The sequence below is a fragment of the Caloenas nicobarica genome, chromosome Z (assembly GCF_036013445.1).
Source record: "Caloenas nicobarica isolate bCalNic1 chromosome Z, bCalNic1.hap1, whole genome shotgun sequence".
Classification (NCBI taxonomy): Eukaryota; Metazoa; Chordata; class Aves; order Columbiformes; family Columbidae; genus Caloenas; species Caloenas nicobarica.
This window is the reverse complement of record NC_088284.1, coordinates 54786326-54813294: the sequence shown is the minus strand read 5'-3', so window position 1 is coordinate 54813294 and position 26969 is coordinate 54786326. Positions and strand designations below refer to the sequence as shown.

The window sequence follows — 26969 nt, the reverse complement described above, 5'->3', positions numbered from 1 at the left end:
GCTCCCGCGGTGCATGCCGGGCAGGGCAGGGCAGGGCCGGCCCGGGGGCCGAGGAGAGGCGGCTCGGGCCCGGCCGCGCTGCCGCCTCGCGTCCCGCCGCCGTTTGACCCCGGCGGGGGCCCGTACGGGCCGGCGCTGCCGGGCTGCCGTCATTAACACCGCCCTGACGCGGCCCAGCCAACCAGCGGGCGAGGGACAGAGACCCGCCGGGCAGCGCCGCGCGCGCGCGGCGGCGACAGCGCCCGCCCCGCCCACGGCCCAGCTCCGCTGCAGCTGCCCGCCCCGGGGCAGCGGCGCGGCCGCTCTCCTCCTCCTCCTCCTCCTGCCGCCGCGACCGGAGTGAGTGTCCCGTGGGGGGCGCCCGCCGCTGCCCGCTTGCTTCCCCTTGCCGTGCTGTGCCCCGCGCTGCCCGCGGGCCTGTAGCGGCGCGGGGGGTGTGGGCGCCAGCGGCCCCTTCCGAGTGGGCCTCACCGGGCGCCGGCGGGAGAGCGGCGCCCCCGCCGCGAGAGGCGTTGCGGTGGCGGGGCGGTTGGCGGGGTCGCCGGGGCGGGGGGTGAGCGCCCGTCGTCTGGCCGCGGCCGGGCCGGGCTGTCCCGCCGTAACTTCGCGGCTGCTCCCCCGCGCGTCCCGCGCTCCGGGCGTCTGCGCGGAGCCGCCGCTCGCTCCCGCCCCCCGCGCGCGGGGACGCGCCGGGCTGCGCGGCCCCGCGCGTGACGGGCAAACGCGCGGGGCGGGGCGGGGCCCGTGCCTGCCGGACGCGGGGGTGCGGGCGCTTCTCCCCAGACGTGAAGTCTGGGTTATCTGCGGTGGCACAGGGCGGGCTCGCTGTCTCTGGTGCCGTGTTACTCCGCTACAGCCGAAGTGCTGATAATAACTAGAAGCCAGAACGTCATTGGGACATAGTATTTACTGATCACTGGATGTTTGGTCATGTAAAGTTACTAACGTGTTGGTTTCTAAAGGGTACCGATATGTATTGGTATCTAAGAACGCTAATATTTTTTGTTGCCTTAGTCACGCACAGTAAATTTAGTGTGGAGTTTCAAAGTTTGTTAGATAGAATTCCTAACTTTAGAACTTTAAAACTTAACTCGTGTCCTTTAACTTTTTTGGGGGGAGGGAAGAGGTGGGAATCACGGGAAGAAAAGCATGGGAGGTCACGCTGTCGATCAGCGTTCCGTGCTCAAACTGAAGTCAGACTTGCCTGGTTGCTTTTGCCTTTTAATCCCGAGTTTAAAGAACATTTTAAAACCTGTTCTTCCTCAAGAACATTGATGATTTTTTTTTTTTTCCAAAGCACAGCAGTAAATGCACCATATTCCCCTTTCAAACTGTACAAGGCCCCTTACCTGTCTTGGTTTTATTGCTGCCATGTATGCCAGTGGTGCAAATCTCAAGCAGATTTCTGAACCAGGGTGGTTGGTTGGTTTGGGTTTTTTTTTTTTGGCTGTAAAGTTGCTTGTAAAACTCATTGACAAGCTGGTGACTTTAAGTAATTTTAAGGGTTTGGAGCAGTTTAATGCAGTTTTATAGCTTTTGATCAGATGGCATAAACCAAAAGCAATTTAAATGGTGAGAGCTTGTCCAAGTGGGAGGACCTCCTGTGCAAAACTTCCTGTACGTGCACTGATAAGGAAAAGTACATTGAGCTTGCCGTGATAAATGTGTAAACAGGCAAAGCTCACTTTGTAACTTGCAGAAGGTGTGAAGGTTGATCAGTGCCAGAAAGGAATTGACATGTTCCTTTATTTGTAGATGTGTATTTTAGTGTTATTTCACTTTTACAAGCAAGTACTGAATCAGTCAATACTTCAGTGTTTGCAAAGAGCGTATATTGATTGTAGATTATCATAAACATGTATTTTAGTGATAGAAACAAGTAGAACAAGTGGGAAGAAGCTGTAGCATGACAATACACTATTTTAAAAGTTTTCTCACATTTGTATCTTTATTAGTGGTTTATTTGATGATGAGAGTGGCTGAGTAGGAAATGAGTTATATTTTTGGGCTCTTCTGCATGTTTTCCTTGAAATAGTAAAGCCCCACATTCGAAGCTACGTGGTTATTTCACAGATGCTTAGAGGTGTACTGCTGGCATCGCCTGGAGGTTCTGACTTGTGGTGTGCCGCTCACTTCTTAGAGGTGCGTGAACACTTAAGGGTTCAATGGTCGGCCAGGCGCCTGTGCAAAGCTGCACACAGGCCAGGGAGCTGCTGATGCTCAAAGAAAACAAGCTTATGGATGCGTGCTAAACTCTTCTTAGTATACGTATTTGGACAGTTTACAGTAGGGCTTTTAAAACTTAAGTGTTTCAAAAGCTATTTCGCCTGCAACGTGTGGGTAAATGTACGTAACTAATACAAAAGGGATTTCAAGTTATGGTAATACCAGATGAGTGTGTTACTTTTATTACTGCAGTCTTCGTTACATCATGTTTAAAAGGAGACTGAAGCTCTTCAGGGCATGGGTGGATCTTATAGTTCAAAATACACTTAGTACACTTCAGGGAACCGAAGTTAAAAAGATACCGTTTCTCTTCGGTCATATCACAATTCAACTTCCTAAATATGTCTCATTCTTTAGCAAGAGCTTAAGGTAGAGTAAGCATTTTGTGCTTACAAATACTGTATCAGACGTGCTAAAGTAATACAGTACTTGTTTCATAAATGGGACCGAAGAAATTCCAAAATAATCTGTTCATGTAGGCTGACATGATTTATAGAAGGGTATGACCTAAGAATGAGTAGAGGACGAAAAAAAAATACTACTTGTGAGCCATAACAAATGCTTTTATGTTGCCTGGAAATTGTATGGTGTATCATGCTTATGTTGTTGATAGTCTGAATATGTCATTTTGGTTGTAGGAGCTCTTCTCGTGATCTTTATAGTTTGAAACAGGTCGCAGAGGCAGTTGAACTCAGTCTGCTAGTGATTTGCAAAGCAGAAAGTTTTGAAACGGGCTCATTTATTGGTACCAGCTGTGTGCGATGCCATAGTGATGTTGCAACTTCAAAATCTATTATCAGTTATCTTTTTATTAACAGAAAAACGAAGGGCTGGGTACATTAGAGAAAGTCTGTTCAGAAGACTAATGCATGACACATGGAAACAGCTTCAAGTATTGATGTTTGCTGGGCTTTTTTAGCTTGCAGGCTTGACATATTAATGAGTTGTGTAGATGCCACAAGCACACTCTGCTTCCTCTTGCTCCTCTTGGAGATTTTCACTGTATTCTATATCATAAGGAAAGGAATTGTCTTGTGTTTAGATGGGCTTTGGCCAGTTGACTGTTATGCATATATAACATTTCGCAGACTGCCAAGCTCCTGCAGCCACTGTAAACATTGAAATGACATTTTCAGATCCTAGTTTGATCTGTAGAATTATGTAACACTCTGTGGTATTTGAATGCTTTTTCGTGTGTCATCAAAAAGCCTCTTTGAGCACAACCTCAAGCTTAAGAATGTCAATGCTTTTTAATTTTATAAGGCTGTTCATATCTATAATATAAAGAACAACACAAATTATAATTCTGTTAAAGGGGAAAAAAAAATCTCAGGGGTGGCAAGCATTTATGCTTTGCTGAAAGCTTTTGAGATCAGCCCATTGGTTTCCTATGGGAAGGGGAGTCAAATCTTGGAAAAGAAATATTAGGTACTTGGTAAAATTTTTCTGTCAGAATTGTAGATGTGGCATTAAAATGTGAAGCATGGCATGGTGGTAGGCCTTAGTGAATCACTGGATCCGCCTTTTTAAGTCTTGCAAAAGTGGGATGATGAGATCCTGCTGTAATATAAATAGCCGTATTGAAATGTCCTACTAACTGAGTTAGCAATGTTAACAGCTCTTCTAGACTTAACTGGAAAAATAATAATCTCATGTGTTTGCAGTTTCCTCTACAAGCCCATTACTGTCCATTTTTCTGTTCTGTGGAAACAAATGTAATTCAGGAATAAACTTCTGTAAATAAATTCCATGTTGTTACTGAAATATTTCAGTGAATTACAACAGCAGAATTCTGTGGGTATTACTTGCTTAATAGCTTGTCAGCTGGGCACCTTATTGCTTGCCGACTGCAGTCAGACACAAAAGTATACCTGTTGTATTTTTGTTGTATTTTGTTGAAAAGAGAGAGGGGAGTTTGCAGCCATATTTCATAACAAGAGATTAGCTGCTATGGCTGAGTCCAACCTCTTTTCATCTCTATCTCTGTTCTAAAGTAACTACTAATTGTCCCTTGACAATATTTTCTCTTAAACTCTATTGCCAAAGAATCTAGCTGCTACCACTGGAGCGTGAAAACATGAAATGTTTTAAAATTGTATGGGTAAAAGGAGTATTTGTCACCGTTAGCAGCTGACAATTTAATAAAGACTGAGTTGTGAAATTTGGTCTATGAAAACCCAAATACATCACAGTAAGTAGATAGAGACTAGAAATTCCAAGCTTTTGACGGATTAGAGTCATCCTGTAGTGCACTGTTTTTTTCAAAAATGAAATACTGTAGAGAGTTTACAAACTTTCAGTGTTGTAGTCTGGTGTAGTGCAAAGAGCACCATCTAGTTTTGTAAGTTCGTGTTATAGCGCAACTGAGCACTTACCTTTGGTGCTGTTTTTCTGTGAAGATTAATCTTTAATCTTTCCTCTGAGTTTCAGATTTCAACTTACTGTATGTTCAGGTAGTAAGAGCACAACATCTCGCTGCTGTAACTAAGCTCCTAAGTAGGGTAACTGTAGTTACTGAGTATTAAAATACATTTAAAAACATACCACAAACCCAGGAAAATCCAAACTCACTCTGTTATTTAATCATTTAAAGAGAGTTAACAAGTACTGATTACTTATGGTGTTTTAGATGTGACTAATGTGAGTATTTGTAGATCCATTGTTGTGGTCTAATTAGAGTCTGAACATCAGCATCAAGTAGATTCTCATTTTGATGTCCAGTTGGTTTTATTCTTAGGATATGGCTGGCTGCATAGGATCAGCTTTATTTTGCTTTTTTGAGAGAAACAGAGTAGGGTAACTTTTGTATGAGAATAATGCTGTTCACTGTAACCTTTGTCTTTGGTAAACTTGAAGAAGGACAGTGGTAGCTTACTTGCTCATTCTCTTTCACCTCTGAGAAATAAAATGTAATACTCCTTTTTAATAATTGTTTTGGGTAATGGTCACAATGGTGACCATTTACCATAGCATTGTTTTGTGTTGATGTGTCTGAGCATCTTTAGAGCGCCTATACAGGTTTGTCCTTGAGAAAGTCTGGAATTTAATTATAAAAATCTCTTGAAATTTCTGTAGATCCTCATGCTCTTCTATAATAGTATTTAACAAGCAGCACGTTTGTAGAACATCTAGGCAGACATTCAACTTCTCATGTTCACATCTGCCAAACTGTAAGGATTTCTTTCAAACAGCACTTTCAAAAAGTATGTATTATTTCACTACACCTCTCTGTCACAGTTTATCAACATAGCTAGACATTTTCCTTGAAGTTTATAATCACCAACGGAATAACATCACTTTCAATCCTTTCTTAATTCACTAAATTTTGCTTGGACACGTTGAAATTAGCCACATATTCTTATGCCAAAATTTAACTTTTACACTAGATAAATTATTTGTACTTTGGAGTGATTTCATGGCGATGTACACATCAGTTCTAGCTACAGGGGGCAGTGGAAAGTGTGTTTCCCATTTCTGCCTCCCCCCAGCACAACCTCTGTGTTGTGCTGTGAGAACAGGTGAGCCTAATGTTTGAGAACAGGAGGAGCCACAGTGCTGGGTTTGCCTTCCTGAGGAGAACACTGCTTGTTGAATCTCCAGTGGCTTGGGAACAAAATCATACCGCTTGTAAAATAGGAAATACGGCTACTTACCCCAAACGGAAGCCTACATATGCATAATATCTACTTGTTTTCAAAGCATGCATTTGTGAGGATGGCATCTGAAACAGTTTTGGAGCCCTATACTATTCTATATATTTCTTTCTTTCGTTTTTCTCATGCAGATCATGAAGGCCATCTTCTTTCAGAGCCTTCTATTTGTTTTTTTCTATCAAACATAATCTCTCAGGAACAAATGTATTAGCCTAAAATAACATTTGTTTTATAGATTATTCTTTCCTTTCGTAGTTCTTGTTTGAATACTTAAGAAAATACAACTTAGTAAAAATATAAAGAAATATTACTGAGTTTGAGTTTGTGGTGTTTGGGGGTTTTTTAAAATACTAATCTTTTAGCTAAGAGAGATGAATTATTGATTATTTGGTCTAACACTGTTTTCATTCTTATTTCTCTGCTACTTTCCTAGGAAACCTAATAACTGAAAAGAAGCCAGCTCAGTAGAATTTCAGATGTGGCAATGGCATCTAGTGTAATCAGTTCGGTTCCCACTACTGCATCTCGTTTCGCTTTACTGCAAGTTGAAAGTGATTCTGATTCGGAGCCTGGAAAAGGAAGAAGTGGCCGAGGTGCCAGTAAATCTCAGGCTTCAGGAAGAAGATCATCTGCAAATGAGAAAAAAAGAAATAAAAGGAGAAAAAAGAAAGAACAGCAGCAGAGTGAGGCCAATGAGGTAAAGGGATTATGTTTGCAGTATTGGGTAAGGGTGTTATCTGGTAAATAATTTTTGTTGTTCCTGTCAAATCATTGTTTTGTTTTGTTTGTTTTGTCTTTATGAAACAAATGGTACTTTTTGTTCTTTGCTTTATTAAGAATTCTTTATATAAAGGTAGGGTACTCCCTACTATACAAGTTGAAAATTTTTAATGACAATAAATTGCTACGTTTTACTTTTTTGACAGCACTACTTGAACAATTAGTTTTCTGATGAAGGGCATGACATTTGTAAAAAGTCATTAATAGGAATCATACTGTTGTCAGAGATTCATAGGTAGTGAGTTCTAGTTGCCTGCTTGGAGACAGCCAGCATGTTAAAATTCAAAGTTGCTTTCAAGGCTTTTTTTCTTTTTAGGAGATGGTTAGACCTACTTGCTTTGTCTTAAGAACTTTAAAATATGGTTTCCTAAGTTGTAATTTTTAGATTTATGCATTACTCCAGACCCTTAATCTATTAAATCCAGAGCCTTTTTTTTTCTCCTGTGAACCAGAGGGCAGGACGAAGAACAGTGGTGATTTTCTAACATTGGGATTCTTAAACCTCAGATGAAATGGAAATTAAGAAGTTAGATTGAAAGAATTGTTCCAAGGTTCTGCAAACTGGAATTCTAGATTGCTGTGTTTGACAACTGGTCTGAGATAATCTTTCTGCCTGAAACTGTACCTATACATCTCTTATCAAATTTAGTATGTGAAACACACAAAACCCCAAAACCCATCTTTTTTTTCTTTTAGCATCTATTAAAATTTTTTAAATTTTAGTAGTTGCAGTAATGCTGGGGTTTTTTCAGCTTTGCTGTTCTTTTTATGTCATAGATTAAGTTTTCAGTAAGCATACCTGTTGTTTCTTTATGCCTGCCTTAACACCATCAAAAGTTTTAATGTCGTAAGGATAATTGTGTGTATGTATATGCACTACTCTACAGAAATTCATTTGCGTGGAAATTATACTTATTCTTGTGATGGCTGACTCATTTTCACCAGCCCAGCATGTACTATGTTGATGTCTATACTCCACTGAAATTACAAATCAGAGTGGTCTGCACCAGTATTTTTGCCAGCACTGTAACCTGGAGAAGGAAGCAGGGGTTGCAGTGCTGGTGTGGGCAGCAGGGGACACAATAGTGGAACAAAAGGCAGTATGGCAGGGGCCTGTTTGGAGAGAAAGGAAAACAATTCTGAAGGAATTGCGTTATTGCCTGATATTAAGTAACTTTAAGCTAAGGTGAGCTGTCATTTTAAGAAGGGGTCATGACACTCGATAAACACACATTGAAGAGAACATTGGTTGTGTACTTCGTTTCTGTTTGTTTCATCTTTCTTCTGATAATAGCTTCTTTCTCCCTTCTAGGATCCTTTATGTTAAGGAAATTCCTGTCTCTTAAGTTGGTAGTAGATTGTATTGGTGCCTTTATTTTCACTCTAAGTAAGGATCAGACTGTTAATGTTGAAGCCTGAGCAATGAATGTGTTTGAGCTGCCAAATTTGCAGATTATTTGTTCACTATCAAATTTTATAATTATGTAAGGTATTTTTAAGATGGTACTGTTGTATCCATATGGTGCAATGATTAAAAATAATTCTTACTGCAGGTTCTTAAAATGTGAACACGTTTAGATTGTTGACAAACTGTAAGGGCTGTCCACGTTTTTCTTTTTCTACCTGAACATCTAGTGCGTCTGTTTGCTGATGCCCAATCTGTGTATACCACGTTTTCTTTGGCATTATATTTCATTTGGGTCAGATGTGAGGACACTGTAATATCTGATCTGGCATGAAATCTGTCAGACACATTTATTTCTTAAGATTTGTTGAAAGTATTTTCAGCTGGCATAATATGTTTACTTTTTCACTGTTTTATGTTATGTGGCTGTGGTGTTTCTGGTTTACAGTTTTCTATAATTTTACATTATTGTGTGTACCGTAAATGATTAAACAAAACCATATCCCAAACAACAGAGTAAGGTAAAGCGCATGCATGTCTATTTGCACATGTATCTGAATGCCTTTCTTAGTCCATTAAAACTGTTTCTGTATACTTGTCAACATTTTCATTAACGTTAAAAATAACTCCTTTTCAGCTGAGAAACCTTGCTTTTAAAAAGATTCCTCAGAAATCCTCATATGGAGGCTGTCTATCTCAGAATGAACAAAAACCGCACGCTGCAATGCAGAAGGACTCTCAGGAAGAAAATTGGCAGGAGTGGAGACAAAGAGATGAGCAGGTACAGCTTACTGTATTTACTGTCTTTGGCTTTTCTGAAATATGTTACTCTGTAAAGTTAAGCATCATGGATAAAGAGAGATGGCTGGAGAAGAAGGAACAAAATACTGCCCCATAGAAGGAAAGGTTTCAGTGGAAATTCAGGCCCCGTCTTTTGTTAGATATAGTTTAGACTCAGCATAGGCTGCTGTTTGCACACGTCATAGCCGGACTGTGAATACTGGAGTATGGTTAAGAGGAATTTATATCATTTGGACAACAAGTAGAAGTACTACCATGGAAGGATGGTGAAATGCTGTGATGGGAGCAAAGCTGGGGATGTTTTGGTGGAGCAATATATGGATATACAGTACGGTTCTGTAGTAAACCAGGCTTGGCAAGCTCTGTTAGGCATGAAATAACTAGTTCATTTCTAGGTAACAAAGAACACTTGAACTCTGAGTGCTGACTGTCCTTCAGCACACTAGGGTAGTCCTATAGCTTAAGAACCTCTGGTTTTTAATGTTAGAACGTATTTTTGGTAATAATATTGTTAGTAGGGTTCATTAACACTTGAAGAATACCATAGAGATAAAGCAGACTGCCTGTGCAGTATTTTCACCAAAGCTACCACAAACAGAATTTATATAGCAAAATATACTTAATCCAAACCAGTAAAACAATCTTCACCTTGAACAAATACAATAGTTTGCTGCCTTTGTAATGGCACGGTGTTATAGATGATATGAATTATCTGAATTGTTTGTAGTACTTCAGCTATTTTAGGCCAAAATATCATAGATGAACAAAGAAAGAATTAGTTTTAGTGCTTAAATAAATATTTTGGCATGCTTTTTTCTAAATTACTTTTAAATAAAATAATTATCTGCTATGCACTCATTTACTGTGGATGATAGTTTTGGCTGTCTCACACTTGAAGATCTACTTCAGAGTAACTTTGCACAATCTTTTTCGAGGCAAATTGCTAATAAGTGACACCAACTGGAGTTAAAGTGTTTTTACAGAGAAATTTTCTACTTAGATCTCACTAAAAAAGGTGGTATTGAACTGCTTCTTGTTCTCATTAAGACACGATACAGAAAGCCCTAATGACAAAAGACTGACATTTGGATTCTATCTTTGATTACTTTGTGTGTTGCTTAGGCTTTGGTATAGGTGCCTCCTGAAACAGAGTATAGACAAGTTCTTAACTTTGCAGGCTTCTAGATGGTTGTCCTAGCAGTTGAGTAATGACCTAGTAATCCTGTTGAAAATTTCCAGAGCTAATTAACTTCAGAATTACCTTTTAAAGGTACAGATTTCCTTTGTTCAGTACTTACAGGTCTGGAGGTTTTTTTTATTGTTTGTGGTGTGAAGCAATTATTTCAGGTAAAAAATAATTTTATGGTCTATTTGCTGGATGGTGAAATGGCCAGACAAAATAAACTCAGTTATAAACAATTCTTATTAATTTCAATCTTATTGACATATAGCCTGTGAAGTTACCTTGGGATTCTTTTATTTTAAAAATAACTCTAGAGCAATTACTGTGCTCTGCCCTTCGGGGGACCCGCAGCATCTCCCCACCCACCCACCACGAAAACCTTGCCAGTGAGGCACAGTGCTGCCAAATGATGCTAAGGTTGAACCACAAACCAAACACGGAGCTAGGGATGACAGTATCGCAAAGTCTGTGTCCAATCCTGTAGCAATTTGTGCTGAGCGTGCTATTTTACTGTGTTTCAAATAACCGCTCAAATAGGGCTGGTTTACTGTGGTGAGAACTAGAAGCCACTCTTTGGTTTTCTCTCGTGCGAGACTGATCATATGAATTGTTGAACAGTTAGGAAGAATGTGTGTGTGTTTACACCATATAATCACTTTTAGGCATATGTAAGGCATATGGGAACTTCTAAGGTTTTTTTCAGAATGTATAGTTCCTATAGACAAAAAAGGTAGTGTACATCACACAGCCCAGTTTGAGCAAAGTACATTCAGACCACTTAAGTCATTATTCACTCTAACAGCTCTTGCCGTTTGTTCTGGAATGAATGAGAAGAACCTCAATTTGAAATTCAAAGAACAAGAAAATGATGGTTACATAATTATATTCACTAATCAATGTTTCATTTAAGGGCATGAAAAGGAGAGAGCTATGATTAAGAATAAGGTTTGCATTTGGCAGCACATTACACAGGGGATTGTAGTGATTCCTTAAGACACTAGACCTCAAAGGAACAGAGTTTCAGAACAACTTAATTTTGGTTAACTTTGCTGTAAACAGTAACTTAGGTTATTCACTGTTCATACACTTACGTTATCCACTATCTGATTTTACTATAGCATCTATATCCTCTAGGTAAATCTCTTATTTTGGCTCCATTGAACTGTTGCTGGTACTGTTCTTCTCAATTAAATCCTTCAACATTCTGTGCAGCAGGAGCTGGACTTGCCTGCACTCACCTATTTTCCTCTAACACAGAAAAAAAGAGACATCCCATCTTTCATTCCTGTTGTACTGTTCCTAGTTCTTTTGCTTAATAGCTCACATCTAGAAAGCTTCAAATTTTCTCTGCATCTTCCAAGAAGATTTACATACTTCCTTTTCTCAGAAATGACAGAAAAAATATCTGGAAGCTCTCTGTTTAAGAGAAAAAATAAAAGTGCTCTTAACATTCTTTTCTATGCAGTGGATGGGTGCTTAGACTTTCTGGTAGTCTACAGTGACCATTTTCATCCTTCAACATCCTTTGGTTTTCATGTTTCAGACTAAAAATGAAATTACTTCAAAGAAATCTCATGTAAACAAATTATCAAGATGGTAACTGTATTACATAAAAATGCGCTCGATTTACTGTATGCTTACATCCATCACAAAGTTTCCTGAAGCAAGATATTTTATTACTTAAGGTACAAAAAACTATATTAGCTGTTAATAATGCCATGTGCCACATCAGTGAAACTTAGCTTTTTGGCAATTGTAGTGATACATGTATTGAAGCTGAAATTTTAGTGTGGTCTTAGTAGTTTTGTCTGCTTTTCTTTTTTTTTTTTTTTTTGGAACAACTTAATCACATGAAGTATGTGAATTTTGTTTCTTTAGCTGACCTCTGAAATGTTTGAAGCTGATCTTGAAAAAGCATTGCTGCTAAGCAAACTGGAATATGAAGAGCACAAAAAGGTATTTGCAGGATTCATCCTAATGTAAAAGCTGTACAAGTTTGAGGTTTGAATTTTTAAAAAGGGCAAAAACCTCCTAGAAGTACAGTTTTCTTCATGTAAATTGTTTGCTTACACTGTTCAGATGCTTAAGAGTTCAGAGAAATACTGAATAGGAAAGAATCAATTTATAATATTATTAAGTGGTTTGGTGGGTTTTTTTTAATTGGCCTGTAGAGGCAGAAAAATAGTTTTACTTTTTCATTTTTTTGGCATGTAAATGCACTGAAGTTTTTTGAGTACAAGAGATCCTGACCTTTCTCAGAAAAAAATCCAACATGCATGAAGAGTAAGAGAATCGAAGCACTGACTTGTCCTTAGGCCTTAAAGTGTTAGTTATGGTTGAATTATTTGCATTTTTGCTAGCATCTTTTCTCTGTTCTGAGTGTAAATATTTTAGTTCTAATAAGGTGTGTACATTTTCTTAGCTGGTCAGGCAGCTGTTTTCTGAGTGGTTCTTATGGTACACTGAAGAATTGTTCTGAAAAAGTATGCTAAGATGAAATTTTTATTTCTAACAGGAAGTTGCTTCTTATTTACAATTAATCAGGAGCCAATGAAATGTTCTGAAAAATTTTAAACTTAAATGTAATTATTTATCATAAAGAAATAAAAATTGCATGTGTGCTTTTGTGCAACTATAATACTTCATTTTTTTGAACGGGAGAGTACTATAAATTTTTAACTTACTATAAGTTTTTTTTTTTAAAAGGGAAGACAATCTTTAGGCATAGTAACATAGCATCTTTTTTAGACTTCTTGGGAATTACCTCTGAATAATTTAAAATATATACTATGTATTCAAAATACACAATACATGAGTACACTGAACAAACCACATTTCTACAGAAAGAAAAGTGCTCCATTTCCGTCATTACTTTCTATATAACTTTTTTTTTCTCAAGATGATTTAACATTTAAGAGTATTTTAAATATTTATTAAAATATGCAATGAATTAGTATTTAGGATTATTTTTAACAATTGGGACATTGATAATTTGCTAAGAATGTTCAAGTGGATGTGTGGGGAGGTGGGACTTTGGTTCAAAGGGCTATCGTGTATCAGGCCGTTGGATTTCAACAGGAGTAAGGTCATTTGGTAGAGCATTGCTGCACACTAATAGCTCTTCGACTTCTACTGAATGAGCAAGCATATTTTGAGAATAAAAAGAAGGTACAGTAGACCTGTGTTTTTTAAAGAAAACAGTAACCTGCATTTTGTAGCACTCTGCTTTCCTGCATTTGACTACCATATGTTCTCAGTTTATGAGTTTCTGGATAGAATTTGATGTAGGTGATTGAGGAAATATTAAGCTGATGTAATAGTTCATTCGCTGTTTAGTGAAGAGCAATGCTCTACTTCACAGAACAGAATTGATGCTTAGTTGTTGACATGTCTTGCACTCTTTAAACCGCTCTGAAGCCCGCAAATTACTGTTCAGGCTAAAACCTCCTTTAGTATATTATCACTATTTCTTTTTTCTTTGTAAAGCTTCAGGAAAAAATATTTGGGTATTGAAGAAAATTATACCAGTGGGACTTTATTCTTCTAGGAATGTGAAAATGTTGAAAATACTTCATCTCAGTCAAAGTCTGTGAATAAGAAAAAGAACCAGCAAGGAAAAGACAAACCTCTCACTGTGTCTCTGAAAGACTTTCAGTCAGACAGTAATATAGGTATGCCTTATCATACCATATCAGCTGTTCTATTCAGAATTTTCATAGTGTGTGTGCTAACAGCAAAATGCTCTTCTGTCTCTGTTCATTAATACCGTGTTCAAACAAAGACTAAATGAGTTGCAGTTAGTGTGTCCTACCAAGTCTAAAAGGTTAAGTGTTTGTTATGTAATAACAGGCTAGTTAGATTAGCAGGGAAAAAAGAAGAGTTTCAGGAAGACATAATTCCATGTGGTATCCCTGGGGTGGGTGGTGGACTCAAACACTCTTAATGTGACTTTTTTTTTTTAAACTAAGTGGATTTTTTTTGTTTTACTATGTTTGCACTCCTCAGGCAACTGAGTTTCTCTGTTTCCTGGGTAATAGCAAGTCACTTTTTGCCTTTCTTCATTATACTTTTATTAAGATGAGTAAATATTGAAATAACTTGTATATACTCATTATATGCATTATTTATATGTTTAAAATTCCTTCATCTGTGTCTACAAAGCAGAGATTCTGAATTTTAGTGAAGAAATCAAGCTAGATGTTAGGAAGAAAGTAGTTTGTTTTCTAAGGTTTTTCTTCTATGGATGTTTTTATCTAAATCTACCGAATTTATTAAACACATTATTTTCAAATAATCAGAATAGAGGAAAAAGATGGAAAGCAGAGCAGTCTGGAAGTCATGGAAGGCATTCAGGTATACAGTGAGATTTGTGCTATAAAAGCCTAAACAGACTTGAAAAGAAACAAACCAAGAAATGCTTTAAGTTCTTTAAGTGCTTTAAGACATTGCCTTCCACTTTCACTGAAGCAAAGAAATATGGGATCCTGCCTTTGATTAGGTAGTCTGAAGGATCTGGGTGAAGATGCAAATACAGAGATTGATGTAAAACAGTTTATAATCTTGGCTTCTGATGCTTTAGTAATGACTTTTTTTTAAATTGTGACTTTGAGAGGAGAGTTCATGTTGAAGAACCCCAATAGATTTCCCCTCCCTACACACACACACTTTTCTGTCATTTCAGTAGCCAACTGTACAATATTTGAGTAACTTACTGATGTCATATTTTTTCTATTCTTTTCAGATAACCTTGCTAAAAAACATGAGGTAAGTCTTATTCAAACTAGTTCAATTTAAAAACAAACAAAACTTTTATGTTTAGAAGGTAATTATTTTGGCACTTTTTGTAGTGACAATCAATTATGCATTCATTCTAAAACTGATTTCCATTTGGAAAATTTTTACAGGTGCCAATTTAATAGACATGTATGACTGCAGTTCATGTATCTTGAGAACTCAGCACTGGTTTTCTTAGAACTGCCTCTTGCTTCTTTAGTTTTCAGGTAGTCTTTGATGCAACTTGCAGATTTAAAAGCATGTTAAGAAATAAAAAATTTAGTACAAAAAAAGAGAAGCAAATTATATAAGAAAGTGCTGCGATGCTACTACGCAGTCCCCAAATACTAAAACTCCTAGAGGGAAGAATAGTTAATAGTGAAATAAAACATAAATTGGTGTAGTTGTAGTGCAAAACTATTAAGTTCCAACTTCATGCTTTTGTGTCATCTCATCATCAGCTAATGTTAACTGTTGATTAATTTCTAGGCTCTTCAGTTGGTATCATATTCTGTAGGTGGAAGTCACAGTATTCTTAGGATGTACAACATAAAACAATATCTAGATGCAATGTTTTTCCATGACTTAAGCCATTTTTTGAAACATGTTGTTTTCTAGCTCAATATTATCTTACATGTAAAGGAAGACATGTTACAGAATTTATTTTTTGACAGGACCTGAACTCTTCCCAGTCTTCATTGCATGATGGAGGATTTTTCAACAGGCTGGAAGGTGATGTTCACAGAGCACTTGAAAGAGAGAAAAGGAGAGTCCAGGTCACTGATGGCGGTGAAACAGATAACTGCACATTTCATGAACACAACCAGGCATGTAGAACAGCTGACATTCTGAAGTGAAGTTTGCCTAATGAAGCTTGTTCAATGATCGGAAGGGAGCACCTGAGTAGAAAGCACAAATTAAAAGCATGATAAAGAATTAAAAAAGACACAACACTGTAATACCTTTATCTATCTGAAGAGGTATTTAAATTATTTACTTTTTTAACATGAAACACTTGTGATTGAAATAATTTTTGCTCTGCAGAAAATGCCAATATTTATTACTGAGTTTCTTATCCTTTTGGTATCTATTCACATACACCTCTTTAGTTTTGATGAAAAAAAATCACTAACAAATATGTTGCCTTTCCCGAGAATCAGATTCACATGACTAAATTATTCAGAATTTGTTTTCTTGCTTATAGGAGAGCGTTTTGAAAGACGGAAAAACAGAACAACTAAAGCTTGAGCTTGAAAAGAAAGATGCAGAAATTGAGGAACTGAAAAATATAATAACTCAGTGGGAGGTATGTAGCTGATAATACCTTCAAATAGTAGACAAAATTTAACATTACTATACATTTGAAACAAAGTGTTTATTAAAATGTGAGCAATCTGTAGAGATGCTTTAGATTGGTCACAGATGACATTCACAGAACAGATTATTTCTTCAGTGCCACATGAAGTGGTCTTTTGTGGTAAGTTAAGCATCTAAAAATAATCAAAATAATCAAGACAAAGCATCCATAAATAAACATCATATTTAGCATATCAGTCACTGCTTGTTTTCTAGTATTGCTGTTTTCATGGTAAAAACAATAAACATGTAATCTAAGACTAGGCAAGATCTTGAGCAATCTGATCTGCCTTGGAAATTAGCTCTGCTTTGAGCAGAAAGTTGGATTTTCTTGGGTCTTTTCCAACCTGTTTGTGTTTTTAAATTCTACTCATCTTTCCTGTATTTAAGAACTATATATTGTTGGGATTTTTTTGTATGCCTAAAATTAAACTTTTTTCAAACGCCTATAAGAGCAAACTGTATGAAGAGACTTGTGACAGGAAAAATAAGTTTACAGCTAAGATACATGGCTAGCACTGACACTAGTGGCCAATTAAGGAAAAGACTAACTGATGAAGAAAGCGTGGTGATATCAGATAGATTGGAAAAAACAGCAAAAATAGGTTCTCGAGTAGTAAATTTTGAAGAGTTGAAAAGGAAAGAAACTAACATAATAACAATAACTGTTGAATAAAATAATCTGTAGAGCAGTGGGGTCTTGTCCTACTTGCCAAGTAATTTGGCAAACTATTTATATCTAGAAAGTGCATTATAATTGTTGTAAGTTTTTGGGGGAGAAACCACAAAGCCCTTGATAGAACGGGCATCAGAACGGCAGACCTGAATGGTTGTTCCTGCACTATAAATGCCCTGACATAACTTTCTTTAACTTGCTCTAAACCTTGTGCTTGCCGCCTTTCTTTTTTTTTTTCCCTCAACTCTCAGTTATTAGTCTACTTCTCCTGTTGTGTATTCCTTACTTTGGCTGTGGTTTAATTAAAACATACATGATCCTAAAGGGCTTTTCCAACATAAATGATTCTATGATTAGATTATCTGCAGAAGTGATCATTTTAAACTCTTTAAGTCTGACTCTAAGTCATGCGTAGTTTATAGATACTTTTTCAGTAGGGTATACATGTAATAATTCAATCTCTTTAATACAGGCAAAGTATAAAGAAGTAAAAGCAAGAAATGCACAGCTTCTGAAGATTATGCAAGAAGGTGAAAGTAAGTAAGAGTTTTATCAGGAACTTGAATGTTCTTTTTAAAACATGGAAGGAACTTTCAAAGCAGCTTTTTTTAAAAATAATTTAACTCAGTGATAGCTATAAAGAGCTGAGAAGCTATCAATTTTCAGCAACTCCAGTGAACTACTGAATTGGCTGGACCACACAGTACTGCATGTCTGTTATTATATAATCAAATAATCAGTTGCATGTTGAGTTTCTTTGAAATACAAACTTTTCAGTTATGTTTTAGGCAGAATGATACTTGGAGTTTGTCTTTCTTTTGCTAGTGACAGCCGTCTGTTCTGAGCTGATCTCGTCATAATGTCTGTTTAGACACACTTGAGGAAACTTTTCAGTGCTTGCATCTTTGCAAGCTGTGCTTTGAACTGTTGGAAACATCATTCTACACCTAAGCAATTCTTTTGCCACACAATGAGAAGGAATAGCTAAACAACAGGATTATATGTGCTACTGTATCATAATTTTCTTCTGTTATTACAGTATCCAAAGTTTAAGATTCAGATTTTGTTAACAAAGTTTGTGGAAAAAAATACACTCATCTAGATGTAAATATCCTGGCATCTTTAGACTTGTTATGTGTAGTTATCCTTTAATATTCCTAACCTTGCTTGATGAAGTTGAGTCTATGATGCTAGCCACACTAATTATGTCACAAAATTGCCTTTGCTTTTCAATTTCTTAATTTACCTCTTGAATATAGTTTCTTCTCTGGGATAAATTTTCAGCTAAAAAAAAAGCTTTTTTTTTTCATATGTTTACAAAAATTATGTCTAAGCTAGTTCAACTGTTCATAATGTGATAGATCACTGCAAAATATGACTTGGAACTTTATTACTTTGAGTCATTGTCTGAGCCAAGATGAAATATTTTCACCTTGAGAGGAAAGAGGTTCTGAAGTTCTGAAGGTTTTTCCTTTGTTTGTGGAATAGTAACATACTATAAAATGAGCAATTTTTGTAGTTTTCTACAGACCGAGTATTTGGTATTTTGGGGAGAAGAAAGTTTATGGCAGATTTGAGCCTTGAAAAAAACTTGATTTCTTATTATTGAGAATTTTAAGTTATCCACAGATATTTCACATACACTAGCTAAATATTTCAGATATCTGTTGGTTGATGAGAGGCTTAACATGACCCAGCAATGTGCGCTTGTAGCGCAGAAAGCCAACCCTGTCCTGGGTTGCACCAAAAGCAGCCGTGACCAGGAGGTCAAGGGAGGTGGTTCTGCCCCTCTGCTCTGTTGTGATGAGGACCCACCTGCGGTGCTGTGTCCAGTTCTGGGGTCCCCAGCACAAGAATGACACTGACCAGAGGAGGGCCATGAAAATGGTCAGAGGGATGGAACACCTCTGCTATGAAGACAGGCTGAGAGAGTTGGGGTTGTTCACCCTGGAGAAGACGAGGCTCCGGGGAGACCGTATTGTGGCCTTTCAGTTTCTAAAGGGGACCTACAAGAAAGCTGGAAGGCGATTTTTAGAAGGGCATGTAGTGATAGGACAAGGGCTTTAAAACAAAAGAGGGTAGATTTAGATTAGAAATAAGGAAGAAATTCTTCACCATGGTGAGGCACTGGAACAGGCTGCCCAGAGAAGCTGTGGATGTCCCATCCCTGGCAGTGTCCAAGACGAGGCTGGATGGGGCTTTGAGCAACCTGGTCTAGTGGAAGCTGTCCTTGCCCATGGCAGGGGCATTGGAACTAGCTGATCTTTAAGGTCAGTTCCAACCCAAACCACTATTAAGATCTCCATATTTGAGTAAATGGAAGTTTCCATAGCTATGACTGAGCTTGTAAGTAAAACATACAATGCCAAAATCTTCATTCATTGCCAATATTCAGTTTTCTGATAGACTTTGTTCACAATGGATATCTCTAAAATCCATGCTGCTTATAGGGTTAACCGTGGGGTATAAGTAGTGCAAGGGTGGGGCTTAATCTCCAGATCTTTCAGGCTGCTACTAATGGCACTGGTAACTAATAGATTATTTTGATTTACAACATCTACTGTTCTTTTAGTGAAGACAGCAATATTTAGAGGGTACAAAATAGTGAAATAAAGTGATGTCATAGTGCTATTGCAGATGAAGACCTGTAAATCTAGAAGGATCCTCATGCTGTATCTTTGTTTCTCTGTAGTGAAAGACAAAGCAGAAATACTCCTACAGGTTGAAGAATCTCAAATTATCAAAAATGAACTGACTGTACAGGTAAGCAAGGATTTCTAAATGTAAACTTTCACAGGTATTTCAAAGATGCTGTTTATTTAAGGCAGCGATAAAGGGGGGGAGGAAGCTGAAACAAAACTTGTTGGAGGCAAAAAATGTTGCATTTCATCCTTAGCCCCAAACTAAGTGTGTCAGAGAACACTGATTATGTAAATCCCCAGTGTAACTCACTTAGAACTGTTTCAAGGAAGATGGCAGACCTCAGACCTGAAATAATTTTGCCCTAAATAGCACTTCAGGATGATCATTCTCTGGTAAACCCAGCTAGAAAGCTCAGAAAGGTGCTTGAGATGATGCTCTTTTACTGGATGAGGGTTTTTTTGATGTGTTGTGGTTTGTGGGGTTTTTTGTTTCTTTTTGTTTGTTTGTTTTTAGTTTGAGTTTTGTTGTGGGATTTTTTGTGTGTGTTTGTTTGTTTAATTTCTAATCTCAAGTTTACAAACACAAGTGAGCTATAAATTACTTAAGACATGTCAGTTGGCAGCTCACTCCAGGAGAGAGCATGCAAGACTTCTATGCTTAGTTTTTGGTCTGCAGTGACTGTTGTAAGGCCTTGTCCAAGTGTCCTACCTATAACACAGTACTATTTTCTGAGGGTGATGTAATAAGCTTGTCTGTTGCATAATACTATATCAGTAAAGTGTTTTGCTGAATAAATTAATGCAGAGTCCAAAAGTCAAAGACATTCTAACTTCGTAGCTTTTCTTTATCATTATACAGGTAAACCAGTAAATGTAGCTTGGGAAATAAAAGTCATTAAAGAATATTTTACTTGTACTTTCAGTTCTTGCACAATGATAATGGTAGTCACGCTGGAACTCAGCCTGTGTTACCTGTCTGTCCAATACAATGGAGATCAACTTTGACTTCATAAATTTATGGATGTAAAGGATATTTTATAAATTCATATTCTGTGTGTTTTTAGGTAACTGTACTTCATGGTGCATTAGAGCAAGAACGATCCAAAGTGAAACTACTGCAGGCAGAATTAACAAAATACCAGGTAGTTCTTTTCTGTAAGTTTACCTGTTCTTGGTGTAGCTGAGAGTATCATGAGGTAATGTGCTCTGAACTGACCTATTAGCTCTAATTTTTCCAGGTAAAAAAAAAATTAGCACTCGTGGAGGGGGGGTGGAAGTAGCAAAAGTAAAGCACAGTCTTTGCAGGTTGAAGTCTGCCACTTGTTTTGTACTTCAAAACTTCTCGAAGTGTGCTAGTCAACAAGCATACTTCAAGCAACGAGTTGGTTTCAGTGTGTAACTGGAGTAACTGTAGACTTCATGGCGCTGCTTTTTTTTTTTGCCACATTGTTTCTTTGATGCTTGATGCTGTATCTGAGTTCTGTCTCCAGCCAAATCGTTATAGGAAATTCACAAGCTGTGTTGAAATACAAGTGATAAGATCAGTGTCTTGCTGAGTGTGCATATGCTGTTTTGTTAACTTGGCTGCTCATACAACTCACATTAGTGATTTCAGTTAACTTTGCATAAGTAGTATCCTGCTTAACATTCAACTTTTTTTTTTTTCTTTTTTTTCAGAGTGACAGTATTTGCGAATAAGGATATGTACTTGTGCATGACCTGACAGATTTTGGGGTTTTTGTTTGATTTTGGTGGGTTTTTTGGTTGGTTGGTTGAACTGTGACCTTTTGCATAGGTTACAAAAAGAGCCTGTGGTATATAATGGAAACTTCTAAGGTAGCCATGTAGTCTTTGGCAAGCTATCCTATTTCAAGTTGAAACACATTGTTTGTGTTGGAATACTATAATTTTGTGAAAACTGTCTCATTAAGCCATAATTAGGTTTCTGAAGGAACAATCTTTTCTGCTTACATCAAATTCTTTGGCTAGCATTACATGGGGTTCTGTATGTAACCTCATCTTTTCCTCTTGTCTTTTACCCCTTGCCACTTTACTGAAAGTGAGCAAGTTCTTTCTTAAAATTATCTTGTAGCAGTTGACAAATATATATGCTTGTTCAGTCCCTTACAGACAAGCTGAGTGCTCATACCACTAATTGAAACTAAAGTAAATCTCTTGTCAAATTCAGTCACTGACATCATTGTTCTGACTTAAGAACTTCAGGCTGTTTGTTTTCCCCTCCCATTCATGCCTTTGCTAATGTTGAGTATTTTTCTCTGTAAATAGAAATTTTTGAATACGGGAAATTTATCTGGTGGTTAATTGTAATAAACAGGATTAAAAGAATAATAGTACAAAAATTATGAAATATTATCTTTGTATGCTTAGGAATTACTGCAAAATTGCCTATTCTGTTGCTCTTTTCTCCCAGACCTCCTCCTCCTCCCCCAAGTCTAATATGCTTTTATCTTTTCACACCTTGCTATATTTCTTGCTTATTTCATCACTCTGGGGTTTTTTTGTTTGGCTGGTTGGGTTTTTACTTTTTTTTAAAACTGTTTTTGTGTGTGTGCGTGTTTTGTCTTAGGACAAGTGTCTCATCTGCCTTGCAGGGATTGTTGTTTCTGCTTTTATTATTCTATCCTGTAGTCTTGCAGGCTGACCAGGACAACCCTTCTTATGTTACTACTTGTGGCGTTGTCTTTGATAACATGAAACCCACTATTTTATGGAATACTGCTTTGAAATATAAAAAAGCCTTTCTAAAAAAGTAACCCAAATCTGTGGATTAACAACAAAGAAAGAAACTAAAAACAAAACCAAAGGGAATAAATGAGTGTGGTTTCATCCCTAGACCTTAACATCTCAGTTATTTATAAATGCCTTGACTGTTTTAATTTATATAACAGTATTTTGTGTTCAGACAAGTTTGCATCCCATAATAATTGTATAATTTAACAAAAGTATGCAACTTAACTCCTGAGTTTTTCTTTCTTGATAGTTTATACTACTTCAATATACAAAATAACTGCAGATATAAAATGCCATGTCAAGTATATTAACTAAACATTTGTTTTAATTCTTACAGAGTGGGAAAAAAGGGAAAAGGCACTCAGAATCTGACCAGTGCGGCTGATCTCCTCTGTCACCAGATTCAAAGAAAAAAAAAAAGTCTTTCTTCAGGGTTTTGCAGAAATTTATATATTTGTTGCACAACTGCTCAACTATGCAGTTTTTGAAGAGAAATTAACAATTACTAGTTTGTTTAACAGTCTGAATAATTGACTTGTTGCACTTTCTGCTACAGGAAAATTTAAAAACTAGTATTCCAGCAGAGCTGAAACTAACTGTAATGCCATTAGATTTTCATCATTCAATAAAATTTACTCTTCCATTTCTATGTTTGAATTCTTGCTTTCACAGAATTTTTCAACTAAGACAACTTTGTTTCATGACTATGAAGATCCAAGTGTATTGGTATGCAAATGGTCAAAGTCTCACCAAGTCAAAACTGAAAATGAGACAGCTCATGCAAAAGCATCTTGCTGTTGCTGAATCCAGATCTGTTAGGAAAAAAAAAATCAACAGCCATTATTTCCTCTCCCTGTATAGGACATAATGAAGTTCAACAAGGTCAAGTGCAAGGTCCTGCACATGGGTTGGGGCAATCCCTCCTATCAATACAGGCTGCGGGATGAAGGGGTTGAGAGCAGCCCTGCAGAGAAGGACTTGGCGATACTGGTAGATGAAAAGCTGGACATGAGCCAGCAACGTGCATTTGCAGCCCAGAAGGCCAGTCATATCTTGGGCTGCATCAAAAGGAGCGTGGCCAGCAAGTCTCACTGCTCTGGTGAGACCCCACCTGGAGTCCTGCATCCAGCTCTGGAGCCCTCAGCACAGGAACGACATGGACCTGTTGGAGAGGATTGATAGGAGGCCACCAAGATGATCAGAGGGCTGGAACACCTCTACTATGAGGACAGGCTGAGAGAGTTGTGCTTGTTCAGCCTGCAGAAGGCTCCAGGGAGACCTTATTGAGGCCTTTTGGCATACAAAGGGAGCTTCTAAGAAAGAGACTTTTTACCAAGACCAGTAGTGACAGGATGAGGGGGCAAGGGTTTCACACTGAAAAAGGGCAGATTTAGATTGGACATAAGGAAGAAATTTTTGTATAATGAGGGTAGTGAGGCACTGGAAAGGCTGCCCAGAGAAGCTGTGGATGCCCCATCCCTCGAAGCATTCTAAATCAAGTTGGATGGGGCTTTAAGCACCCTGACTAGGGAAAGATGTCCCTGCCCATGGGCAGGACTTGACGATCTTTGAAAGGTCCCTTGTGACCCAAACCATTCTGTGATTCTACGATTCTGTGACCTGTGTCCTTTTCATACCTGGGTTGGTTTCAGCTACAAAACGTAGAAGCTAATATGTAGAACTGCCATGTGAAAAGAGCTTTCCTACCTGTCAGCTTTGAAAAGTGCCCTGTGTCATTCTTCAGAGCTTACCTAATAATAATTCCTCTTGTGCTAAGAGACAAAGCTTAAACATTTTTTTGTCCTGTGGTAACTGTCAGTGAATGCAGTACAGCTGTAAAACTGCAGAATTGCTTGTGCAGCACTAAATGCAGTATTAAATCCTAGGATCTTAGATATTTTGGGATAGCTGTTGAAATGGAACACTACAAACATGTTGAAAGTCACATTTAAAGTTATAGGCACCACTGATTTGATAAAAAGTCTTGGTCCTGTTCTGGTAAATATTTCCTGTAGGGTAGCAGACAATGAAAAAAACACATGCGACCTCTGCAAATAAAGGGGTTTTAGTTTGAATATGACTAGTAAAAGACAGATTACATCGTTCCACCCAGCAGTGTTTTATCTGTTAGGATACGATACTGCAGTTAAGTGTGGTGACAGGGCTCACAGTTCTGAAAAGTGGTGTTGGTCCCATCCTGAGGATGTAGTATTGGAAAACTATTTTCAAAGAGGTGGCCAGACCAAAAAAAGGTAGGACAAACAAGTCAGTGAAGCTACAATAAGGCTTCCAGTATTATTATGAAATTAGAATAATTATGGACTATTAGCTACGGTGTCTAATTTCTTAGAAAAGTCTTGTTCCACTGTTAGCATCTTCACGGTATTAGTTTTCAGAAGTCACTACTAACTACAAGAGCTTTACAAACTCATAATACTGTTACTGATATACTCTTGTCCCACTTTCTGCACTGCCTCCCAGTGAAGTACTGTCTTCACACATACTTTGCTTTGGAAATTACTTAGTGCTACAGTGTGTTAAAAAAAGGACTTTTAACTAAGTCCTCTGTATTTAGATCTACAGGTATTTTGTTTTGTCTCCTCCTTAGTCTCTTCTGTGGCTCTTTCCTTCCCATTTCTGTGTTCTCTGCTGATTTTCTGTGTCTAGTCAGCCAGCTTCTACTTGTACTTCTGTAATCACAGAATGTTAGGGATCGGAAGGGACCTTGAAAGATCATCTAGTCCAATCCTCCTGCTGGAGCAGGAACACCCGGATGAGGTTACACAGGAAGGTGTCCAGGTGGGTTTTGAATGTCTCCAGAGAAGGAGAATCCACAACCTCCCTGGGCAGCCTGTTCCAGTGTTCTGTCACCCTCACTGTGAAGAAGTTTCTTCTCAAATTTAAGTGGAACCTCTTGTGTTCCAGCTTGAACCCATTACCCCTTGTCTTACTGTTGGTTGTCACTGAGAAGAGTCTGGCTCCATCCTCGTGACACCCACCCTTTACATATTTATAAACATTAATGAGGTCACCCTTCAGTCTCCTCTTCTCCAAGCTAAAGAGACCCAGCTCCCTCAGCCTTTCCTCAGAAGGGAGATGCTCCACTCCCTTCATCATCTTTGTAGCCCTGTGCTGGACTCTCTCCAGCAGTTCCCCGTCCTTCTTGAACTGAGGGGACCAGAACTGGACACAATATTCCAGATGCGGTCTCACCAGGGCAGAGTAGAGGGGGAGGAGAACCTCTCTCAACCTACTAACCATCCCCCTTCTAATACACACCCAGGTTATATTCTAAAAGTGCTTATTAATGTCTTCATAAAAACTTATTCTGTTTTTAAGTGCTAAAGAAATAGGCACACTTTTCTAAGTTTGGCAGTTCTCATTCTTCAACACAACTCCTTTCCCTGTTCACCATTTGGTGTATTAGCCCATCCAGTATAAGTTACAGAGAAATTCTTCTATCAGCTGATGTGTTCTCCACTATGTTGCTCTTACTTGTTAATTCTTGTATGACTCTTGGAAAAAAAAATAAATTGTATTTTCTCATATCTATTTCCTTTTACATTTGTACTAACTGAATGTTCATAAAGACAAAGCTTTTTTTAATAGCTGTTGCAGCCTGTTTCAGGAGAGATACTCCCAGTGTGCTTACTTCTGAAAATTCAGCAATTGTCTTGCTATTACTTTCCCACAATGAGTCATTTTAGACTGTTAGTGTAAGTAACTTTACAGTAGCCAGTTTTGTCATTGCTGATTTCCCTTACAAATCTTCAACAGTATTCTGTATCTGTCCTAGTTGCTTTGAAATAAGCTGGAAATTGCATATGTAGCAACACAATATTTTTTTTTCATTGAAAAAAACAATCATCACAATCTCATAATCAAAGGTGAGGTGAGACAGCCAGAAGAGAGAGATAAATGTTCCTATTTACTGAACATTAGAAAGTAGTTAGACTGCATAGTTTCTGCAGTACCTTTAAAGTAGGTGGTTAAAGCAACAATACAGATACAAGTTTCCCATGCTGAAATTAGGAATACTAATGAATTTTGGGGAAAAAAATCTGAAATGAGGGGAGCTGAGGTGTCTTTGCCTAAAGAAACAAAAAGCTCCACACAACAGGTTAAGGAGACAAAAAGGCTGTTGGAAAGAGCAAAGCACAGGGTACACGCAGAGTGGCGCTGGAGAAAAGGAATTGCTGGGATGGATATGACTAAATACAACTACAAACTTTAAATATGGTTCTTGTGAATCAAACCAACAAAACAAGTAGGAATAGGGCTTAGGTAATAAAGTACAATGGAAAAAGATGTGTTCAGCATAAAAGTGGTTTTTCTAGACTTCTGAGTGTGTGGTTCTAGCTACGAAGTAGCAGTCACAGTTCAGAAGCTCAAGATGCTGTTCCTGCCTAACACTACTTCTATGAAGATCTTTATTATCTTCCAAAGAGTAAAGCAAACCCCACTGAAAATGAGGCGACGGCATTTCATTTATTAGAATTACTGATGAACTGACGAGGATGTTGCCCTCTGGTTCAGATCTAAGATGATGTTGCTGTTTGCTGTACTCCAGGCAGAGTATCCGCTCAGTGAGCACCGTATCTGCAGCAGGAGATAATGGCTGTCTATCCAGTTACACTTTAGCACGCAGCTTTTTTTAATTTAATCCCTTTAACTGTGTCTAAAACAAAAGTCCTAACCTTTGTCCTGGTAAATCAGGAATGGG

General features: G+C 38.0%; 1 protein-coding gene across 1 annotated transcript; it reads left to right on the top strand.

The window, feature by feature from the left end:
* The first annotated feature begins 236 nt into the window (after positions 1-236).
* On the top strand, positions 237-25068 carry GKAP1 (G kinase anchoring protein 1). Its single transcript, XM_065657242.1, has 12 exons — positions 237-339; positions 6313-6576; positions 8702-8845; positions 11927-12004; positions 13596-13719; positions 14790-14812; positions 15496-15648; positions 16026-16127; positions 17326-17389; positions 19546-19616; positions 20560-20637; positions 22584-25068. The coding sequence occupies exons 2-12, from the start codon at positions 6364-6366 to the stop codon at positions 22629-22631; spliced, it is 1098 nt and encodes a 365-aa protein (XP_065513314.1). The 5' UTR covers positions 237-339; positions 6313-6363; the 3' UTR covers positions 22632-25068.
* The last annotated feature ends 1901 nt before the right edge of the window (positions 25069-26969 follow it).

Excerpts from the sequence above, each read along its gene's own strand:
- GKAP1 (XM_065657242.1), top strand. The coding sequence starts at position 6,364 with ATGGCATCTAGTGTAATCAGTTCGGTTCCCACTACTGCATCTCGTTTC. Across the intron at positions 17,390-19,545 it reads GATTATGCAAGAAGGTGAAA|TGAAAGACAAAGCAGAAATA; the intron begins GTAAGTAAGAGT and ends GTTTCTCTGTAG. Across the intron at positions 19,617-20,559 it reads AAAATGAACTGACTGTACAG|GTAACTGTACTTCATGGTGC; the intron begins GTAAGCAAGGAT and ends GTGTGTTTTTAG.